Here is a 22,662-nt window from a genome sequence, read left to right as displayed (position 1 = left end):
ACCCAAAAACACAAAACCAAAGTTTGGAGGTGGGAACATCATGGTGTGGGGCTGTTTTTCAGCATATAGCACTGGCAAACTTCATATAATTGAAGGAAGGATGAATGGACAAATGTACTGAGACATTCTTGATAAAAATCTGCTGCCATCTACCAAGATGATGAAGATAACCCACAGGACCTTCAGGATTTTAAGAGTATTAGTGTAGACAAATGGGCCAAAATCGCTACTGAGCAATGCGATTAGTTTCTCCATACTGGAGGAATCTTGACGCTGACATCAACAACAAAGGCGTTTGTACAAAGTATTAAATAAACTTCAGTAAGCAAGTTAAATACTTTTTCCCTGTGTCATTTCTCATTATAATACATATTTTAATTTATGGCCAACTTTGGTTTAATTTCTTTGTCTGCGTGGATTGGATGGGTTGTTACCAACATCTGGTGAGAATTTCACTTCAATAGCACCTTTAGATAGTTAGGTCCAGAAAATATTTGGACACTGACACAAGTTTGGGCATTTTCACTGTTTACCGAAACATATTCAAGATACAAAAATAAAATCAATCTGGTCTTAATAAAGTGCCAACTCTCAGCTTTAACTTGAGGGTATTTACATCCTAATTTGAGTATGGGTTTAGGAATTCCAGCTCTTTAATATGGAGCTGCATCTTTTTCAAGGGATCAAAAGTAATTAGACAATGATCTCAAAGGCTCTTTCATTGGCTTTTTGGGCTCTTCCCTCATGAATCTATTATCAATTAAAAAGGTAAAAGGTCTGGGGCTGATTCCAGGTGTGGCTTTTGTATTTGGAAGCTGTTGCTATGAACCCATAACACAGAAAGGAGCTCTCAATGGAAGTGAAAAGATCAAATCCACCAAAGAGCAGAAATGTTAGGAGTGGCCAAATCAACAGTACGGTACATTCTGCGAATAAAAATGCACTGGTGTGCTTTGGAACTAAAAAGGTGTTGACGTCCACTGAAGAAAACAGTAGTGGATGACTGCAGAATCCTTTACATGGTAAAGAAAACCCCTCCACAATATCAACCTAAGTGAATAACACTTTCTGGAAGAAGGTGTTTCAGTGTCTTGGTCCACCATAAAAGAAAAGACTTCATGAGAGTAAATAAGCAAATACAGAGAGTTCACCACAAGGTGCAAACTGTTAATCAGACTTAAAAATACAAGGACCAGACTTTGCCAAATAACATCTAACGAAGTCAGTCCAGTTCTGGAAAAGCATTCTTTGGAGAAATGAATCGAAGATCAACATGTACCAGAATGATGGGAAGAAGAAGGTATGGAGGAGGCTTGGAACGGCTCATGATCCAATTCACGGCACATCCTCTGTAACACATGGTGGAGGCCGTGTGATGGTGCAAGCATGCATGGCTTCCAATGGTGTGAGATCACTAGTGTTTATTGATGATGTGATTGAAGACAGAAGCAGCTGGATGAATTCTGTGTGTACACGGCGATACTTTCTGCTCAGATTCAACCAAATGCAGTAAGGTTGATTGGATGGTGCTGCACAGTACCGATAAACAATGACCCAAAAAATAGCGTGAAAGCAAAGAGGTGGAATATTCTGCAATGGTCGTCAATCACCAGATCTCAACCCAATTGAGCTGCATTTCATAGGTTTATAGAAGTTGTCTACTACTTGGACAACTCCTTGTCATACCCCATGCTTGGCCCAGATAAAATGAAAAAGCTTCTACTCACCTCTCATGCTGGCGCCATTCCAGTGGTGTTGGCAGTCGCAATCCCTGGGCTCCCATGCGGTTGTTGTGACACGTGAGCCAGGCCCCCAATCATAGCTGGCTTCACTGTCCCCGCCTTTGTACGAATTGAACACAAAGAGGAAGTCAAAGATCAGCTGCAGCCCACACTTCTTCATGTTCAATTCGACAGAAAGCGGGGATAGTGACGCCAGCGCATTTGGTGATGTCCACGGCTTCCAGACTTCAGGCAGTAATTGCTGCAATGGATACTCTACAAAGTATTCAACATGAACATTTGATGGCAAAGTTAATTTGTCCATTTACTTTTGAGCCCCTGAAATGAGGAGGATTTGCAGAAAAATGGTTGCAATTCCTAAACGATTCACAGGATATTTTTGTTCAATCCTTTTTAATTCAACCTGAAAGTCTCCACTTCAATTGCATCTCAGTTGTTTCATTTTAAATCTACATTAGTGGCCTGCAGAGCTGAAATCACGAAGATTTGGTCAAATATTTCTGGACCTAACTGTATTCATATATTTACTAGTGATAAGCGAGCATGCTTGCCATTGCTCAATACTTGATCGAGCATCAGTGTGCTCAGGTTCTCAATCGAATATCGTGGGTGCTTAAGTCCCCCTCCCGCATGTTTCGCAGCTGTTAGACCGCCAAAAAACACGAGGGGATTGCCTGCCATACACGGTAATGACGTAGCCATTTTGGCTATTGGAATTACTGTGATTTGCCTGCCGCATCGCGTTAATGGGTTTTATACTTGATCGAGTAGTAAACATACCCGGGCACTGCGATGCTCGATCAAGTATCAAGCAGTGGCAGGCATGCTCGCTCATTACTAATACTTACACTTTATGGACAAATATTGCATCTCTTGCCCCTACCCCCCAAAACAAATCCCAAAATGTCCTCCTGCCCCTTTTCCTAACTCCTAATCCCAAAATAGACAAGGACATTCGGAGTTGCCAATCCTCCCTCTTTTGTAGACTTCTGTAGATAAAACTTCTTCAGCCTCGGCTCTTTACCTCCTCCAGACAAAATGGTGGAAAAACAAACCACTGTTTTTAATCAGTTATTTTTAATTACAGTTTTATTTTTAAAGGTAAATTACAATAAAATGTCCTCAATCCCTTTTTCCCTTCTCCCAATCCATAATGCTGGGGTAAGATTATCTCTCCAGAGACCCCTGTACAGGAATATTAGGGCTCCAGCGACATCACATCTATTATACAGAGAATAGCGCCATCTCCATAGCTCTGTACACAAGGACATAGAGATCAGACAAGGTCCTCATATTCAGGCAGCTTCTATTCTACTCCAACCCTCTTTATAAGGACAAGATCAGAGTCTCGTTATACCGAGCAGAGAAGCTTCAGGGACAAAGACCCCGTCTGCTCCTAACACGCCGGGGGTCCGGAGTATCCAGCCACGAGGCCCGGATTCTCTCATTTGTGGCCCCAGGGTTTCTTGTAGAATAAATCCCTTTCTCATCCAGTCCTGCAGTAATGACTTTGTTATCAGGTTTTGTAGGAGGATTCGTCTGACTCCATCTTATGTTATCAATATCTGTGTGAGAAACGAGACGTCCGAGCGCAGTTTTACTGAGAGTCCAGTGTCAGTTCTTCTACAGTCTGATAAAGAGCCGCGGGGTCTGCAACCGAACCTGGGGGTATACAGCTGTATACAGCGTACACACGGCTCTGTACACACACAGCTCCGCTCCGTACACACACAGCTCTGCTCCGTATGCCTCATACACACACGACTCCATACACACATGGCTCCGTACACACACGACTCTGCTACGTACACACACGGCTCATCTCCGTACACCATGTACACACATGGCTCCGCTCCGTACACCTTGTACACGCGCGGCTCCGCTCCGTACACCTCGTACACGCGCGGCTCCGCTCCGTACACCTCGTACACATGCGGCTCCGCTCCATACACCTCGTACACACACGGCTCCGTACACCTCGTACACACATGGCTCCACTCCGTACACCTCGTACACACGCGGATCCGCTCCGTACACCTCGTACACACGCGGCTCCGCTCCGTACACACGAGGCTCTGCTCCGTAAGCCTCGTACACGCGTGGATCCGCTCCATACACCTCGTACACGCGCGGCTCCGCTCCTCACGCCTCGTACACGCGCGGCTCCGCTCCTCACGCCTCGTACACAAACAGCTCCGCCCCTCACGCCTCGTACACGCGCGACTCCGCTCCGTACGCCTCGTACACGCGCGGCTCCGCTCCGTACACCTCGTACACACGCAGCTCTGCTCCGTACGCCTCGTACACACGCGGCTCTGCTCCGTACGCCTCGTACACACGCGGCTCCGCTCCGTACGCCTCGTACACACACGCGGCTCCCCTCCGTACGCCTCGTACACACACTCGGCTCCGTTCCGTACGCCTCGTACACACGCGGCTCCGCTCCGTACACCTCGTACACACGCGGCTCCGCTCCGTACACACGAGGCTCTGCTCCGTAAGCCTCGTACACGCGTGGATCCGCTCCATACGCCTCGTACACGCGCGGCTCCGCTCCTCACGCCTCGTACACACGCGGCTCCGCTCCTCACGCCTCGTACACTCGCAGCTCCACCCCTCACGCCTCGTACACGCGCGGCTCCGCTCCTCACGCCTCGTACACGCGCGGCTCCGCTCCGTACACCTCGTACACGCGCGGCTCCGCTCCGTACACCTGCGGCTCCGCTCCGTACACCTTGTACACGCGCGGCTCCGCACACCTCGTACACGCGCGGCTCCGCTCCGTACACACACACGGCTCCGCTCCGTACACCTCGTACACACGCGGCTCTGCTCCGTACGCCTCGTACACACGCGGCTCTGCTCCGTACGCCTCGTACACACGCGGCTCTGCTCCGTACGCCTCGTACACACGCGGCTCCGCTCCGTATGCCTCGTACACACACGCGGCTCCGCTCCGTACGCCTCGTACACACACTCGGCTCCGTTCCGTACGCCTCGTACACACACTCGGCTCCGTTCCGTACGCCTCGTACACACGCGGCTCCGCTCCTCACGCCTCGTATACACGCGGCTCCGCTCCGTACACCTCGTACACACGCGGCTCCGCTCTGTACACCTCGTACACACACACGGCTCCGTTCCGTACACCTCGTACACACGCGGCTCCGCTCCGTACACCTCGTACACATGCGGCTCTGCTCCGTACACCTCGTACACGCGCGGCTCCGCTCCGTACGCCTCGTACACGCGCGGCTCTGCTCCGTACGCCTTGTACACGCGCGGCTCCGCTCCGTACGCCTCGTACACGCGCGGCTCCGCTCCGTACACCTCGTACACGCGCGGCTCCGCTCCGTACACCTCGTACACACGCGGCTCCGCTCCGTACACCTCGAACACACGCGGCTCGGCTCCGTACACCTCGTACACATGCGGCTCTGCTCCGTACACCTCGTACACACGGCTCCGCTCCGTACGCCTCGTACACGCGCGGCTCTGCTCCGTACGCCTCGTAAACGCGCGGCTCCGCTCTGTTCCCCTTGTACACGCGCGGCTCCGCTCCGTACCCCTTGTACACGCGCGGCTCCGCTCCGTACACCTCGTACACGCGCGGCTCCGCTCCGTACACCTCGTACACATGCGGCTCCGCTCCGTACACCTCCGGCTCCGCTCCGTACACCTCGTACACGCGCGGCTCTGCTCCGTACACCTCGTACACGCGCGGCTCTGCTCCGTACACCTCGTACACGCGCGGCTCTGCTCCGTACACCTCGTACACGCGCGGCTCTGCTCCGTACACCTCGTACACGCGCGGCTCCGCTCCGTACACCTCGTACACGCGCGGCTCCGCTCCGTACACCTCGTACACGCGCGGCTCCGCTCCGTACACCTCGTACACGCGCGGTTCCGCTCCGTACACCTCGTACACGCGCGGCTCCGCTCCGTACACCTCGTACACGCGCGGCTCCGCTCCGTACACCTCGTACACGCGCGGCTCCGCTCCGTACACCTCGTACACGAGCGGCTCCGCTCCGTACACCTCGTACACGCGCGGCTCCGCTCCGTACACCTCGTACACGAGCGGCTCCGCTCCGTACACCTCGTACACGCGCGGCTCCGCTCCGTACACCTCGTACACGCGCGGCTCCGCTCCGTACACCTCGTACACGCGCGGCTCCGCTCCGTACACCTCGTACACGCGCGGCTCCGCTCCGTACACCTCGTACACGCGCGGCTCCGCTCCGTACACCTCGTACACACGCGGCTCCGCTCCGTACACCTCGTACACACGCGGCTCTGCTCCGTACACCTCGTACACACGCGGCTCTGCTCCATACACCTCGTACACACGCGGCTCTGCTCCGTACACCTCGTACACACACGGCTCTGCTCCGTACACCTCGTACACACGCGGCTCTGCTACATCCACACTGTAAACCCCTCCTGACCCCACACATAAACTTCAGCTCATCCAGCACCATGACAACCAGCACAGCAGAGTCCTGCATCCACTGAGGCCCCTGATCATGTGACCCCTGACTCCTCCCCTCCTGTGACCTCATCACAGCTCCTGTGCGCACAGAGCAGCCATATATGTGGTGGCAGCTCAGCAGGTGGAGGTATGTGGAGACCCCCATTACTGGGCGCAGGGGGCATTAACCCCTTCAGCACGGAGACTCTTTTGGGGTCTCTGTGTGGTGTGAACAGTGAGGTAACAGCTGTGGACAGAATGCGGCATAGCTGGTTCCCGTCCACATTAGATCCATTCAGACGACTGCAGGATGAAGGACAGAAGCCCAGAGAAGTCCTCACACAGCGCCATTATTCCTCTCCTAGTTCCGTCCAGCACAATAATTGCTGCTGTTACACAGCCAATAAATATGCGGGGATTGCGCGCCATACACAGTAATCCGGTAGCCATGTTGGATACTGGCATTACTGTGATTGGCCGGTCGTATTGGGTCTTACAGCAGTGTTCCCCAACTCCAGTCCTCAAGGCCCACCAACAGGTCATGTTTTCAGGATTTCACTGGTGATAATTACATCACCTGAGCAATACTAAGGAAATCCTGAAAACATGACCTGTTGGTGGGCCTTGAGGACTGGAGTTGGGGAACACTGTCTTATAGAACCTCTTCTAACACCGACCATCGCACATCAGAACTTTTATCTCCGAGAAATGTCTGGCCACGGTGGTCTCACCAAACTTCTGCTCTTTTTCAATTTTTTTTAGCAGCGGCCGCAGTGGATTTCATCCTAGAATCATAGAGCCGAATAGAGGACGATGTTCCTTCAGTCTGATTGTAATTGATCGTGATGTTTGTCCAACGTCCACTTTGCCACAAGAGCACTTTAACTAGTAAATCACCAGAACTCTAGCAGGTACAAAAACACCGATATCCACAGGTGTCCCCTCTAATTGGTGGGAAAACTATCACCTTTAATAATCCTCCAACAGTTCTGGCATAACAAACACAGAAAAGTGCATGAAGGAGATGTCATAGTCAGCAATTCAACTGGTGTTCCATCCATACAAGACTAGAGAATACAACAACTACACGTTCTATCTCCTGATATGTTTTCCCCCATGGTCTTCAGTAATTGTATTATTACACAGGATCTTTATGATGTTACATCGGCTCATCATCTTCCTATTCAGGTCTCTACAATATCGGATCCTCTCAGTGGAGATCTTCTATATAACAGAATTTTTCTGAATCATCCATCCCATTAGGGATGGATATGGAAAGAGACAAGATGGCGGAGAGGATATTCCACCTCACCCTAGAGATCCTCTTCCAGCTTACTGGAGAGGTGAGAGATTCTGATGACGTCACATTACATCATTCTTATCTATGGGAATAACAGATGGACAGAACTGGAGAGATGAGGACTCTGGAAATGTCTGGAGTGAGATTTATTAATGTGTCTCTCCATAACCAGGGTTACACAGTTGTGAAGAAGACCTCTAGTGAGCGCTGTCAGGACCCTGTGTCTGAGGGATGGGGAAGACCCCTGAGCCCAATCACAGGGCCTCCACCTCACCCCCTGATACATGATGACATCAATGACCAAAAGATCCTAGAACTCACCTACAAGATGATTGAGCTGCTGACTGGAGAGGTGACACTGCTGGGAATACTGGGACATTATACAGTAACGCTATGGAGGGATCGGGGGGATGACTATCATTGTATGTGTCAGGTTCCTATAAGATGTCAGGATGTCACTGTCTATTTCTCCATGGAGAAGGACACAAAGATCTGTACAAGGACGTCATGATGGAGGTTCCCCAGCCCCTCACATCTCTAGGTAATAGACAGGACTAAATACACACGGCCTATATTATCTGTATGTAAAGAATGAATTCAGTCCCTGTATGTGTTTCCTCCAGATCTATCCAGTAAGAGGACAACACCAGAGAGATGTCCCCGTCCTCTTCTTCTACAGGACTGTAAACAAGAAGACCCCAATGTTCCTCAGGATCATCAGGTAGATGGAGAGAAGGTGTCATGAGATCTCCCCTATGATGTGTAGACAGCTGTGAAGGTCTTGTGCTCAGTCTTGTTTTATCCACCAGTATTATGTGTTTTATACTTGTTTAATGAGAACGGTGGAGATGGCAGGATTAGAGCTGATCATAGATGGGACTTCTCCATCTGTCTGTGACTTTTACAATGTTTGTTTCAGGGTGAAGATCTGACCCATATTAATACTACAGAGACATATGTGAGGGGTGATGAGCGGTGTAAAGAGGAGATTCCTACATATGACTACCCAGGTGAGTAGTAACCACTAAATGCTGAGAAGTCACAAATTCTTCTCAGTCACCGGCTGTGGCTCCTTTATCGGTTGTGTAGTCCGGCTGTATCACAATCGTGTGATCACCATTTTGCCTCTAGACCACAACATTCTCCTCCATCCAAAACTGTTCAAATAACTTTGGGCATTGAAAGACCTTTCCTGTAGAACTTACAACCTGGAGGATCCACCTCCCCCCGGGATTAGAAGATGCTGACCGTTACCTGCCCAGGTTTGTGAACTACAAGGCCAAATGACAACATACGTATAATTTGCTGACAAGTTAAAAAATCACTTGAAGAAAAACATTATGATGAGCCTGTAAGAGAAAGCAGAGGGTAATGATCTATTGGTTTCCTAGAATCCTGATATCGTATTAGATGAATCTACCTTTTCTCCCTTCTGTGCTGCTGAATGTGCTCATATGGTCCCTACAAGACCAGGTCCAGTCTTTATGACCAAACTTAACTTTTATGATTTGTTATTGTCTATACTCACAGTTTTTGACTACAGTATTTTGTGCCCAAAATACTCAGATTTATCCCCTTCCCACAGACAGTTTTGTGTTTCTAATCAGGCCTCATTTTTCGAATCTGACGTTTGTCACTTTATATGGTGATAACTTTGGAATTCTTCACAAAGGATAATAGGAAACAAATGGACCTTACAAATTATTTTCCAACTTCTCTTGAATCTGACAGTACCCTATATACAGTTGTACACTACTGTCTGGGCACATGGCAGGTTAAGAAGGGAAGGTGCGCCATTTAGCTATATGAATGCAGATCTTGCTGGAATAGTTGGCAGACACAATGTATTGGAGGCACTGTTCATGGTCACCTGGCAGCTCAAAAGATGGCCACCACGAACAGGCTTGGCGCTATCTACTCCATTTTCTTAGTGTTATCTTACGCCCTATTCTTAGTGGCTGGATAGAGCCTGCGTCGCCCAGAACTTCTGGTTCTGACTTCTCCTCCATTACCAGCGACACCTGCAAAATGAATAAGGCGTCGGGTGACAGAAGCAGACTTCATGGGAGCAGATCCCAGAGAAGATAGGACACACCATTTGCAGAATCCCTAATATGACAAAATGGCAGAAAACCAGAACAGTAGAAATCCCCATAAAGTGACTCCATTTTGGAAACTATAACCCTCAGTGAATTAATCTATAGGAGTAGTGACTATTTTGACTCCACATGCACTTTCCGGAAATTAGCACATAGTGGATGTTGGAGAATGAATCTTGTACATTTGCCATTTTATTACCCAACATTTTCTTGCCTTTCTTGAGAACAATAAAATTACATCTTATGCTTAGGGATAGTTAATTTATCCAGGGATTTAATCTGACTGCCAGATTGGAGTCAGGAAGTAAATTTTTCCTCAATGATGTAAATTGGCCTTTTTGCCTTCCCCTGGATCAACTGCGGAATAGCTGCAGTGCACAAGAAATAGGCTGAACTGGATGGACGCTTGTCTTTTTTTGGCCTTATAAACTATGTAACTATGTAACACTTAGTGCCCAGATCGTGTTCCAGGAGACACACACCGTAAATTAAGTGGGTTCTTCTCACTATAGTAATGCCAAATACATGGATGCTAAATGTGGTTTGGGCACACTGCAAGGCTCAGAAGTGAGGGGGAGATTTGACTTTGGGAGAGCGGATATTGCTGGATTGGTTTATGGAAGCCATGTTGCTTTACAAGAGCCATTGAGCCACTAATAATGTGGAAACCTGTTTTTCCACCGACAGATGAATGACTTGAGTGGGGACTTGTTTTTTATGAGATGAGTAGAAGTTTTATTGGTATTATTTTAGCTTACATAACATTGGTGGCTTTTTATTCCATATTTGGGAAGCAGAATGAACAAATAGTTGAACACCACGCTTTACTGGTTCATTATATGTGGTTTTCTATTAAACTGTGATCTCTCAGTGTCTTAGTGAATAATTCCATATTTTTGCATAACTTGCCGTTTTTACGGACAGTTTAAGTAGAAATGTCATAATATATAAAATTCAACGATATTTTATTCTAAAATAATAATTGTTTTTATCCTTGGCAGATGACTGCACCAGGAGATCAGAGGGACAGCTGACATCTTCAATTTTTAAATCAGATGATCTTGAGATCCCACAGGGTACAAGTGAAGTGAATGCCATTACTCCAGATTTACCATCATCCCTTCACAGCAAAGAGCTATTATCTGATCCTTTGAAACAGGTCCTGTCTTCTGATTCATTACCGACTCCTAAGGAAAATCAAAGTCACAAAATAAGCATTAAAAAACGAACTGATCATAAAGCAAATAAGTCATTTTCAAGTTCAGAATATGGAAATAGTTTTCCCTTCGAAAAGTCCTTTCTTAAACTTAAACAATTCCACACTGCAGAGAATAGATTTTTTTGTTCCAAGTGTGAGAAATGTTATAACCAGAAATCAGATCTTGTAAGACACCAGAGAACCCATACAGGGGAGAAGCCATTTTCATGTTCAGAATGTGGGAAATGGTTTAACCAAAAATCAGATCTTAATTGCCACCAGAGAACCCACACAGGGGAGAAACCTTTTTCATGTTCAGAATGTGGAAAATGTTTTAACCATAAATCAAATCTTGTTAAACACCAGAGAATTCACACAGGGGAGAAGCCTTTTTCATGTTCAGAATGTGGGAAATGTTTTAGCAATAACTCAGATTTTGTTAAACACCAGAGAATTCACACAGGGGAGAAGCCATTTTCATGTTCTCAATGTGGGAAATGGTTTACACGGAAATCAACTGTTAATAAACATCGGAGAAGTCACACAGGGGAGAAGGCTTTTTCATGATCAGAATGTTGGATATGTTTTAACATAAAAATGTACAAAAACTTTTTAAAGGGGTTGCCCACTACTAGGACAATCTCTTGTCATTCCTCATGTTTGACCTCGTTAACATAAAAACACTCATACTCACCTTCCTTGCCAGCTCCGTTGTGGCGGTGTCGGTATTCGTGTTCCCGGGGTTCGTAAGGTTGTTTCATCACACGAGCCCTGCGCCCAATCAGCGCCAGCTTCACTGTCCCCACCTTGGACGTATTGGACATCAACAGGAAGCCAGGGGTTTGACTGCTCTCAGATTCCCTCTTAATGTTTGATTTGTCCGAAGTTGGGGACAGTGATGTCATCATTTACTTTTTAAAAATTACAAAAAGTAAAATGGGTCCATGCAAAAGTTTGGGCACTGTGCATGGTTACTACCTAGTAGCCAGCCAAGAGTCTTTCAATTCTTGTTTGAGGGATTTTCATCCATTTTTCCTTGGAAAATTCTTCCAGTTCTGTGAGATTCCTGGGTCGTCTTGCATGCACTGCGATTGTGAGGTCTAGCCACATATGTTCAGTGGTGTTCATATCAGGGCAGTTGTGAAACCTTTATCTTGCGCCTTTTTAGGGGTAGTCTATTGTGGATTTTGAGTTCTATTTTAACCTCATCGTTCCTCAGGACTTGTTTCCAAAATGCATCAGGCTTGTTTTATATGTTCTTTTGCATACTTCTGATGTTGAATTTTATGGTGAGGATGCAGAACAGGTTTTCTTCTGATGAAACTTCCATGAAGGTGATATTTGTGCATGTGTCTCTGAACAGTAGAACAATGAACCACAACTCCTGAGTCTGCTAAATCTTTCTGAAGATCTTTTGCAGTCAATCAGAGGTTCTGATTTGCCTCTCTAGCAATACTACTAGTAGTTCTTACTGTAATTTTGCTTGGTCTTCCAGACTTTATCTTGACCTCCACTGTTCCTGTTAACTGTCATTTCTTAACTGAGGAAAGGGCAACTTGAAAACACTATGCTATCTTCTTAAAGTCTCCTGCTTTGTGCGCCTCCACCATTTTTATTTTTGGTGTACTAGGCAGGTGCTTAGAAGTACCCATGGCTGCTGTTTTTTAGCACAAGGTTAGAAAAGGCTGGATTTTTATAAAGCTGCGAAATTTGCGTCTCCTGGCCTTTCCTAATGACGATAGTGAACAAGCTATAACCCTGACAGTCTAATTAAGGTCTGAAACCTTGGTCAAAGTTATCTGAGCACACAAATTTTCAAGGGTGCCCAAACTTTTGCATCAACCCATTTTCATTTTTGTAATTGTTAAATTGAAAAAAAAATGACTATATACAGTATATATATTTTTGCCTAAAACACACAGGAAATGTGTCATCTTTAACTTTAGCCCTTTAAGAGATTAGAATAACAGTCATTTTGACCAGGGGTGCACAAACTTTTGCATGCCACTGTACAGTAGTCTTTATATGGTAGATTATATTTAATTGTACATGAAGAGAAGGAGGTTGATTCCTCCTTTTTATACAAATCTCCAATTGATGTAATACCCAAAAGTTACCAATTTTTAAGTTCAAAATCTGGATTTTATTGCTCTAAAGTTTCTATAGGCGCTTTTATAGAGCGCAGTTAGCATAGAACTTTTTTGTTAGTGAGTACACCCCATACTTCTAATGCTGCATCTACCTTCGGTGATATACAGATTTTGTTTGTTGAGGTTCAAGATGTTGTATGAATAAAAGGAAGATGGGATATTGAATGTTCCTACTAAGTGTCTTTCAATTGCTAAGTAATATAAGGGATTTCATATAGCATGCACATACAGTTATCTTCACATGAGAATGATCAGCTCACCCACCAAAGGACCCGACACATGTTTCACCACAGCTTCGTCTGTGGTGAAACACGTGTCGGGTCCCTTGGTAAGTGACCTGATCATACTCATGTGAAGATAACTTTGTGCATGCTAAAAAGAAAAGAGATGCGCTGCAAACCACTCAAAATACCAAAAGAGTGATTCCTACCTGTCTAAGAGAAAATGGTAGTCCAAATGAAGATATACGCGTGCTGCTTCCAGGGGTCCTTTGAAGAAGTCACAACTGCAACTAGAGGTGATAGACACGTGCCGGAGTCGGTAGAACAAGCCGTGAGTGTTGCAGAAAATGGGTTCAAACGGCGTGTTAACGCCGGAGATAGAAGGCTGGAGATGAGGCTTCTCTATACTGACAATGAGAGGAGGAAGGCGTTGCATCATGGAGCTGTAAGGAGATGGGAACAATGTCTTTCTGTTTTTTAAATATGGGACTAAGGACGCAGTCTGACAGCCATATTAATCGGACGTATATCGGAGTGCAATGTTAAACGGCGACTCTCCCTACTCAAGTGTGACAGCTCTATAGGAATACATGAAGTTGTCACGCTCGTGTCGGGAGAGCTGCCGGCCAGTCCAATCATTGCATTTCGATCTATGTGCAACGGGTCTGGGAGGCGGAACCTCTGAGCAACTATACAAGGGGGCGGTCCTTGTAAGGAAGCGGGTGGCTCCCAGGGAAGACGGGCAGGTAGTCACGGCAAGTGACAGGGACAGTCTCTGGGTAGAAGGACGGGTAGTCACGGCAAGTGACAGGGACAGTCTCTGGGTAGAAGGACAGCAGGCAGGTGGCTGGTGAGCGCTCCCAGGTGAGTGGGCGAGAGTCTCTGGACAGGCAGGTGGTCACGGCAAGTGACGGCAGAGCCTCCAGGTAGACTAGCAGACAGGTAGCAGGTGGACGCTCCCAGGAGAGCGGGCAAGAGTCTCTGGACTGGCAGGTGGTCACGGCAAGTGACGGCAGAGCCTCCAGGTAGGCTAGCAGGCAGGTAGCAGGTGAGCGCTCCCAGGTGAGCGGGCAAGAGTCTCTGGACAGGCAGGTGGTCACGGCAAGTGACGGCAGAGCCTCCAGGTAGGCTAGCAGGCAGGTAGCAGGTGGACGCTCCCAGGTGAGCGGGCAAGCTGGTCCATAGACAGACTGACAGGTGTCGGAAGGCAGACCGTCGGACCGCAGGCTTGCAAGCAGGTAAGCGGATATCAGGCAGGTATCAAGCAGGAATCTGGCAGGTAACAGGCAGGAATCTGGCAGGTGACTGGCAGGTAACAGGCAGGAATCTGGCAGGTGACTGGCAGGTAACAGGCAGGAATCTGGCAGGTGACTGGCAGGTAACAAGCAGGAATCTGGCAGGTGACTGGCAGGTAACTGGTAACGGGACCTGAGGGCTGAAGCAGAGTGAAGGCTTTGCAACAACATTGCTCGGGCACCTCCATCTTGGAGGAGGTGCCTTATATATGGAGAGGTCCTCCGGCCATTGGCCGGGGACTCCTTAGGGCGGCGCGCGTGGCCCCTTTAAGAGAGGGGGAGCGCGCGCGCGCCCTAAGCACAGTGACCGGGGAGGAGCACGCGCTGCCAGCAGAGCGGGAGGAAGACGCCGGGCACGGAGCGGAGAGGTGAGGGGAACAGTGTCCCTGCCTAGCAGGAGGCAGGGACGCCGACTCTACAGTACCCCCCCCTTTAGGCCCCCCCTTTTTTAGGCCAGACAGAAATTTACCAAGGATGAGAGGGGCATGGATGTTCTCCCGGGGCTCCCACGTTCTCTCCTCAGGACCAAACCCCTTCCAATCTACTAGAAAAAAGGTCTTTCCTCTTACCCTTTTGGTGGCCAGAATGTTCTCTAACTCAAACTCGTTTTCAGCGGAAACCGGAGCAGGAGGCGTACCTGTAGACTTGGAAAAAGAGTTAAGTACCACGGGTTTGAGGAGAGATACATGGAAGGAGTTAGGGATCCGCAAGTTGGCCGGGAGTTTCAATTTATAGGCCACTGGGTTGATCTGTTTGATAACCTCCAGTGGGCCGATGAACCGAGGCCCTAACTTGTAGGAAGGAATCTTGAGCCGGACATACTTGGACGAGAGCCAGACTTTATCTCCAGGACGGAATTGTGGAGGATCCAGGCGTCTTTTGTCAGCGTGTTTTTTCATCCGCTCGGACGACTGAAGGAGTGCGGATCGGGTACTCTCCCAAATGGAGGAAAATTTGCTAACGAGAGATTCCGCAGCCGGATTGTCCACCGAGCTGGAGACGGGAAATGGGATCCGAGGATGCTGACCGAAGACTACAAAAAACAGGGAATTTGGAGGAAGATTCGCTCTCGTGATTATTGTAAGAGAATTCGGCCCAAGGTAGGAGATCCACCCAGTCTGAATGGTGGGCATTAACGAAGTGCCGGAGGGAACTGGTCAGGATCTGATTGATCCGCTCCACTTGACCATTGGACTGTGGGTGGTAAGTGGAGGAGAAGTCCAGGGTGACGTCTAGCAGCTTACATGTGGCTCTCCAGAAGCGTGAGGTGAACTGAACCCCACGATCCGACACGATGTGGAGGGGCAGGCCATGGAGACGGAAGATGTGGCGGATAAAGTCTTTAGCCAGCTCGGGTGCAGACGGGAGGCCTGGCAGGGGAATGAAATGAGCCATTTTGGAAAAACGGTCAGCAACCACCCAAATGACCATACAACCGGCAGAGACAGGGAGATCAGTTATGAAGTCCATAGCTATATGCTGCCAGGGGGCAGTAGGTACTGGAAGAGGAAGGAGGCGACCGGCTGGCAGGTGTCTCGGAACCTTGTTGCGGGCGCAGGACACACAGGCAGAAACAAAGTCTATAACGTCCTTGTGCAGGGTAGGCCACCAGTAGTGCCGGGTAAGAAGCTGGAGGGTCTTTTTCTGACCGGCGTACCCAGCTAGCTTAGACGAGTGACCCCAGTGTAGGATTTTCTCCCGATCGGGTACCGTTACAAACGTCTTACCGGGAAGGAGACGATTTAGACTCATGGGGGCCACCTGCATTACTCTGGCGAGATCGATGATGTGTTTAGGCTCCTCCTCAAGATCAGACACCAGGAAGGATCGGGACAAGGCGTCAGCTTTGATGTTTTTGTCAGCCGGGTGAAAATGAAGAACGAAATCAAAGCGGGCAAAAAACAAGGACCACCGGGCTTGGCGCGGGTTAAGTCTCTGGGCGTTCTGGAGATAGGCCAAGTTCTTGTGGTCTGTGTAAATTATTACCGGGTGAAGAGCCCCCTCGAGCAGGTAACGCCACTCCTCCAGTGCCAGCTTAATGGCCAATAATTCTCGGTCTCCAATAGAATAATTGCGCTCAGAAGAGGAGAAGAGTTTGGAGAAAAAAACGCAGGTTACCATTCTTCCGGAAGATGACTTTTGGGTAAGTACCGCCCCGGCTCCGGAGGAGGAAGCGTCAACTTCTAGGAAGAATTGTTTGTTGCCGTCCGGACGATGCAGCACCGGGGTGGAGGAGAAAGCCTGTTTTAAGGAAAGAAAGGCCTCCTCAGCTTCGGGCGGCCATTCTCTGGGATTAGTACCCTTACGGGTGAGCGCAGAAATAGGGGCAGTCCGGGAAGAGAAGTGCGGTATGAAGAGGCGGTAATAGTTGGCGAAGCCCAGGAACCGCTGAATAGCCTTCAACCCCTCTGGTCGGGGCCACTTCTGGATGGCAGACAGTTTCTCAGGATCCATTTGTAGGCCGGTCTGAGAGATTATGTAGCCCAGAAATGGAAGAGAGGTCTGCTCAAAGATGCACTTCTCATATTTAGCATAGAGGTGGTTCTGCCTGAGCCTGAGCAGGACCTGACGAACATCCCTCCAGTGAGTAGGAAGGTCCGGAGAGAAGACCAAGATGTCGTCCAGGTACACCACCACGCAGGAGTAGAGAAGGTCACGGAAGATGTCATTGACCAACTCTTGAAAGACGGCAGGAGCGTTACAGAGACTGAAGGGCATTACAAGGTACTCATAGTGGCCGTCCCGGGTGTTGAATGCCGTCTTCCACTCATCCCCCTGACGGATACGGACCAGGTTATACGCCCCACGGATATCCAGTTTGGTGAAGATTCTAGCCCCCCTCAGACGGTCAAATAATTCAGGAATGAGCGGGAGGGGGTATTTATTCTTCACTGTAATCTGGTTAAGACCTCTATAATCTATACATGGACGGAGTGAGCCATCCTTCTTTTTGACGAAGAAGAAGCCTGCTCCCGCCGGGGAGGTAGATTTCCGGATAAATCCCCGGGCCAGATTCTCCTCAATATATTCTGACATGGACCGGGTCTCTGCAGCGGACAAAGGGTTGATACGCCCACGGGGAGGAGTAGAGCCGGGTATCAGGTCGATTGGGCAGTCGTATGGTCTATGAGGGGGTAATGTCTCTGCTTCTTTTTTATTGAAGACATCCGCATAAGACCAATAGGGAACCGGTAGACCGGGTAGATTGACTGGGGTAGGAGAAGGACGAGCAGGATGAACGGGAACTAGACAAGTCTTATGGCAGTCCTGTCCCCAGCGAAGGACTTCTCCGGTCTGCCAGTCAAGCACGGGTGCATGTTTCTGGAGCCAAGGTAGGCCTAGCAAGAGTGCGTGAGAGAGTCCAGGCAGAACATGAAAGGAGATGCTCTCAGAATGCAGCATTCCCACCTGTAGAGTTAGAGATTCGGTGATGAGTTGGATGGGATGTGGTAAGAGACCCCCATCCACAGCGGCGACAGATAAAGGTACGGCCAGAGGTTTGGTGGGAATGTGGTATTTTTCTACCAGGGATTGAGAGATGAGATTTCCAGCAGCTCCTGAGTCAAGTTGAGCCAGTTCAAAATAGCGGTTCTCTCCGCAGATGATAGAGACTGACAGCATCAGGGATGGAGAGGGTTTACTTTTGTCTAGGGTGACCTCTCTGAGCGATCCTAGACACAGGCGTTTCCCGACCTCTCTGGGCAGGAACGGATCCGGAGCTCCTTACTGCCACAGTAGAAGCAGCTCCCCTCGGCACGGCGTAAGTCTTGACGGGTTTTGACCATCTTGGTCTGGTCGACCTGCATAGGCTCAGGTGAGTGTGCCTGGGGAGTAACGGAGGGAGTGACGGGTTTCTGGAAGGTAGGGGCTAGACGTGGAAACCTCCTCTCACGGGTGACCTCTTTGGCGCGCTCCTGGAACCGGATGTCAATCCGAGTGGCAAGTGTTATTAAGTCGTCGAGAGTGGTCGGAATGTCCCGACCGGCGAGTTCATCTTTAATACAGCCGGACAGACCCTCCCAGAAGACAGACACCAGGGTGTCGTTATCCCAGGCCAGCTCCGAAGCAAGGGTACGGAACCGTATGGCATATTGGCCCACGGTGAGATTTCTTTGATGGAGGCGTAGCAGAGACGATGCGGATGAGGTCCTCCGTCCGGGTTCGTCGAAGACTTTCCGGAAAGCCGTGAGAAAGGCTGGCAGGTCGGACACCAGGGGGTCTCCTCTCTCCCATAGAGGATTTAGCCAAGCCAGAGCCTCCCCCGTGAGGTGGGACATGATAAAGGCTACTTTGGACCGGTCGGAGATAAACTGGTGGGACAAGAGTTCAAAGTGCAGGGTGCACTGGTTTATGAAGCCCCGAGCTTGAGCGGGGTCACCTCCGAAGCGAGGAGGTGCAGAAAGCCGGGGTCAGGATACCATGGTATTGGTGGGCAGCGGCGCTGCCGGGTTGCGAGTCAAGACACTAGCGGTGGTTGCTGGTGGAGCAGTCAGATTGTCCAGGCGAGAGTTGACATTCCGCAGGTGACTCAGGATGGACTCCTGTTGGGACCTCTGACGGGACAGTTCATGACATAGGTCCGAGAGCGAGGGAGCTTGGGTGCCACCGGGTTCCATGGCCCGAGCAAACTGTAACGGGTCTGGGAGGCGGAACCTCTGAGCAACTATACAAGGGGGCGGTCCTTGTAAGGAAGCGGGTGGCTCCCAGGGAAGACGGGCAGGTAGTCACGGCAAGTGACAGGGACAGTCTCTGGGTAGAAGGACAGCTGGCAGGTGGCTGGTGAGCGCTCCCATGTGAGCGGGCGAGAGTCTCTGGACAGGCAGGTGGTCAAGGCAAGTGACGGCAGAGCCTCCAGGTAGACTAGCAGACAGGTAGCAGGTGGACGCTCCCAGGAGAGCGGGCAAGAGTCTCTGGACTGGCAGGTGGTCACGGCAAGTGACGGCAGAGCCTCCAGGTAGGCTAGCAGGCAGGTAGCAGGTGAGCGCTCCCAGGTGAGCGGGCAAGAGTCTCTGGACAGGCAGGTGGTCACGGCAAGTGACGGCAGAGCCTCCAGGTAGGCTAGCAGGCAGGTAGCAGGTGGACGCTCCCAGGTGAGCGGGCAGGCTGGTCCATAGACAGACTGACAGGTGTCGGAAGGCAGACCGTCGGACCGCAGGCTTGCAAGCAGGTAAGCGGATATCAGGCAGGTATCAAGCAGGAATCTGGCAGGTGACTGGCAGGTAACAGGCAGGAATCTGGCAGGTGACTGGCAGGTAACAGGCAGGAATCTGGCAGGTGACTGGCACGTAACAGGCAGGAATCTGGCAGGTGACTGGCAGGTAACAGGCAGGAATCTGGCAGGTGACTGGCAGGTAACAAGCAGGAATCTGGCAGGTGACTGGCAGGTAACAAGCAGGAAACTGGCAGGTGACTGGCAGGTGACTGGTAACGGGACCTGAGGGCTGAAGCAGAGTGAAGGCTTTGCAACAACATTGCTCGGGCACCTCCATCTTGGAGGAGGTGCCTTATATATGGAGAGGTCCTCCGGCCATTGGCCGGGGACTCCTTAGGGCGGCGCGCGCGGCCCCTTTAAGAGAGGGGGAGTGCACGCGCGCCCTAAGCACAGTGACCGGGGAGGAGCGCGCGCTGCCAGCAGAGCGGGAGGAAGACGCCGGGCACGGAGCGGAGAGGTGAGGGGAACAGCGTCCCTGCCTAGCAGGAGGCAGGGACGCCGACGCTACACTATGCATGATTTATACGGCTGTCTGACTGCGTCCTATGTGTGAGTCGTCCGAGACTGTATTTTGAGAGCACAGAAAAGTGGTTAATATTTCTTGCATGGGGCTTCAAGTCAGTGGACTTTTATAAGGGATATTCTGATGCTGCATGTTGGGGGGCTTGCACAGGGAGGAGGAGGATGTAAGCACGGGGCTGCATGTTGACTGGGCTGCACAGGGAAAGGCTATTGTTGCATATGGGAGGGCTTGCACAGGCAGTGGGGCAATTCTGCCTGTAAAGAGCTGCAAATTTGGAGCTTGCACAGGGAAGGGGGTGATGTTACATGTCGGTGGTCTTGCACAGGGATTGTGCTGATACTGCATGCACAATGCTGCATGTTGGGTGGCTTGCACAGGAAGGGGTGATGTTGCTTGCATAGGGCTGCATGTTGGAGACTGTACAGGGCAGCGGCTGCTGGCTGTTTCTTGCATGGTGCTGCATGCTGGGGGCTTCGCAGGAAAGGGGATGTTATTTGCATGAGGCTGCAGGTAGGTGGTGTTTATGTGAAGGGAAGGGGTGAGGTTACTTACGTGGCGGGGTGGGGACGTCACAGGAAAGGGGGTGATGTTGGTTATCTGAAGGAAGGGATTAATGTTATTTACATGGATATCTGCCTGAAGGGGCTGAGAGGTGAGGAGTGAGTCATGTTTTGAACATAAAATGTTTTTTCTTGTTAATAGTATTGGGGGACACAGAACCGTGGGTACACACAGTGTCACCTGGAGGCTCAAACTGCATTTAAAAAAAATGTTTCTCCACATAAATGGCTACATTCCCTACTCAGACACTGTGCAGCTCAATTTTAGCCCAGTGTCCATAGTAGTTAGGCACAAATTGCATTGAATCTTCTACACAATTTTTTTCCCAGGTGGTGCGGATTTCCTCCATCTTTTTTTCACCATCCCTTTCACTTCACTGTAGTGTATCTCCCGCGCATTACATTTCATCACTGGCCATTGTCCACCATGACTGCTACCGCAGTGGAGTGCTGGTGTCCCCACAGTCCATGTGAGGTCACGGAAGCGGTGACCCTGTGAGCATCCAATGACATCAGATACAGTAGATGAGTATAATCCCATTGAGGGTCTCCCAACTTTCTATTTCCGTTGGGCCATTCTTTTCTCCCTTTCTGTACTTTCTTGATGCTTCTCTGTGGTATTTTTCGGGGGTTCATGTGCTTTTTTGTGAAGTTCGAGGAAGTGTTATCGGTGGTACGGGGCCCACCCAGGTCCTGGCTGCTGGCTAGGCACTGTACTACATGTGTGTGACTTGCACAATATTGCAAGTTCATCTATGTGCAGTTCTAATGCAAGGCAATCGCCCCCTCAATGGATGAGGAGGCTGAGAATGGTTGTTCATCAGTATTCTGCACCTGTGTTACCTCTTCTAGTAAGGGGGTCTGCTGCATCCCATGTGTGCATTTTCCTTGCGATCTTGGCTGATCAATACCATTGCATTTTTGCTTTGTTTCTAAATGAATTATTTGGGGAATTTTTAAAGTCCCTTTCATTGCTTTGGCTGTGCTGTTTATTTTCTTGCGGCTAGGTCTGAAATCTTGTCCCGCCTATAGGGTGGCATGATACCACTCCCACCTCCCCCACCTGGCTTGGGTGCAGTGGTGGAGTGGTATGACGGAGGCGAAGGGAGGGTGGGGGGTGGAATAAGAGACTGGCATTTTTCTCCCTTCAAGCAGTTTTCACTGGGTTTACTTGGGGAGAGCCTTATTTTCCTGGGTTTTCTGCTGCAGACTCTCTTGCTGACTCTCTTCTCCTGTTCTCACACTCTTCCTTTCCTAAGTAAGCATCCAAACAGAAGACCCAGGTGCCATCTGTCACCTTTGCCATTTGAGGACACAGTAGCATGCTTTCATGCCTGCACCTTTACTGGTTAGCAATAGGTGCCATTTTAGGCCTATTTTCAATTTTCCAGGCACCATGTCCTCTTCCTAGGAGCCCCACATGCAGCCTCCTGTGGCTCTAGTTACTTATTGTCTTTGTTTGCGCTGTGACAAATGTCTGCCATGTGTTTAGCCCGGCTCCCTCTATGCTCACTGCCATATAGGTGCTCCCAGAGGTTTTTCTCCTCTTGTGACTCCTATTCCTACAGAGACTACAAACTCCTCTCGACCCTCCAACTCCAGGCAGCCCTCATTCAAACCTAGACCTTCCTCACACACCCATTTTAAGGCCACAAAGCCCTCCACTTCCAGATCCTCCACTATACGAAGATCTTATATTACGCTAAAGTTTTCCTACTTGAAGGGACAGGTTTCTGCCCTTTCCATACTCTTTCATTATATACTAGCATTTCACAAACAGGTTAAGACCTTCCTACAGGAGGTGGCTCATTGCACCCTCCTTACATTCAATTGGTGGAACTTTGGGACATTTTTTTATTGCTCTCCAATAGCCTCCCTTTGAGCTTCTTAG

At 49.6% G+C, this 22,662-nt stretch overlaps 3 protein-coding genes across 3 annotated transcripts in view; all 3 read left to right on the top strand.

The window, feature by feature from the left end:
- Window positions 1–22,662, top strand: part of LOC141218921 (gastrula zinc finger protein XlCGF66.1-like) — a 384,436-nt gene that overhangs the window by 299,777 nt on the left and 61,997 nt on the right. The gene's annotated exons all lie outside the window — the stretch shown is intronic.
- On the top strand, window positions 6,839–8,024 carry LOC141218924 (oocyte zinc finger protein XlCOF29-like). The gene is made up of 3 exons (XM_073665979.1): window positions 6,839–7,124; window positions 7,402–7,556; window positions 7,686–8,024. The coding sequence occupies exons 2-3, from the start codon at window positions 7,479–7,481 to the stop codon at window positions 8,022–8,024; spliced, it is 417 nt and encodes a 138-aa protein (XP_073522080.1). The 5' UTR covers window positions 6,839–7,124; window positions 7,402–7,478.
- On the top strand, window positions 9,542–12,438 carry LOC141218923 (uncharacterized). The gene is made up of 2 exons (XM_073665978.1): window positions 9,542–9,557; window positions 10,668–12,438. The coding sequence occupies exons 1-2, from the start codon at window positions 9,542–9,544 to the stop codon at window positions 11,375–11,377; spliced, it is 726 nt and encodes a 241-aa protein (XP_073522079.1). The 3' UTR covers window positions 11,378–12,438.

Source organism: Phyllobates terribilis, unplaced genomic scaffold (assembly GCF_046119375.1).
Source record: "Phyllobates terribilis strain yellow unplaced genomic scaffold, ASM4611937v1 Scaffold_251__1_contigs__length_2838608, whole genome shotgun sequence".
NCBI lineage: Eukaryota > Metazoa > Chordata > Amphibia > Anura > Dendrobatidae > Phyllobates > Phyllobates terribilis.
Note: the sequence above shows the minus strand (reverse complement) of the source record. Positions and strands in the feature narration are given on the sequence as shown.

Bases quoted from the DNA above. Each gene is read 5' to 3' on its own strand.
- LOC141218924 (XM_073665979.1), top strand. From the start codon at position 7,479: ATGGATATGGAAAGAGACAAGATGGCGGAGAGGATATTCCACCTCACC. The intron at 7,557-7,685 runs GTGAGAGATTCT...CTCCATAACCAG, and splicing joins TCTTCCAGCTTACTGGAGAG to GGTTACACAGTTGTGAAGAA.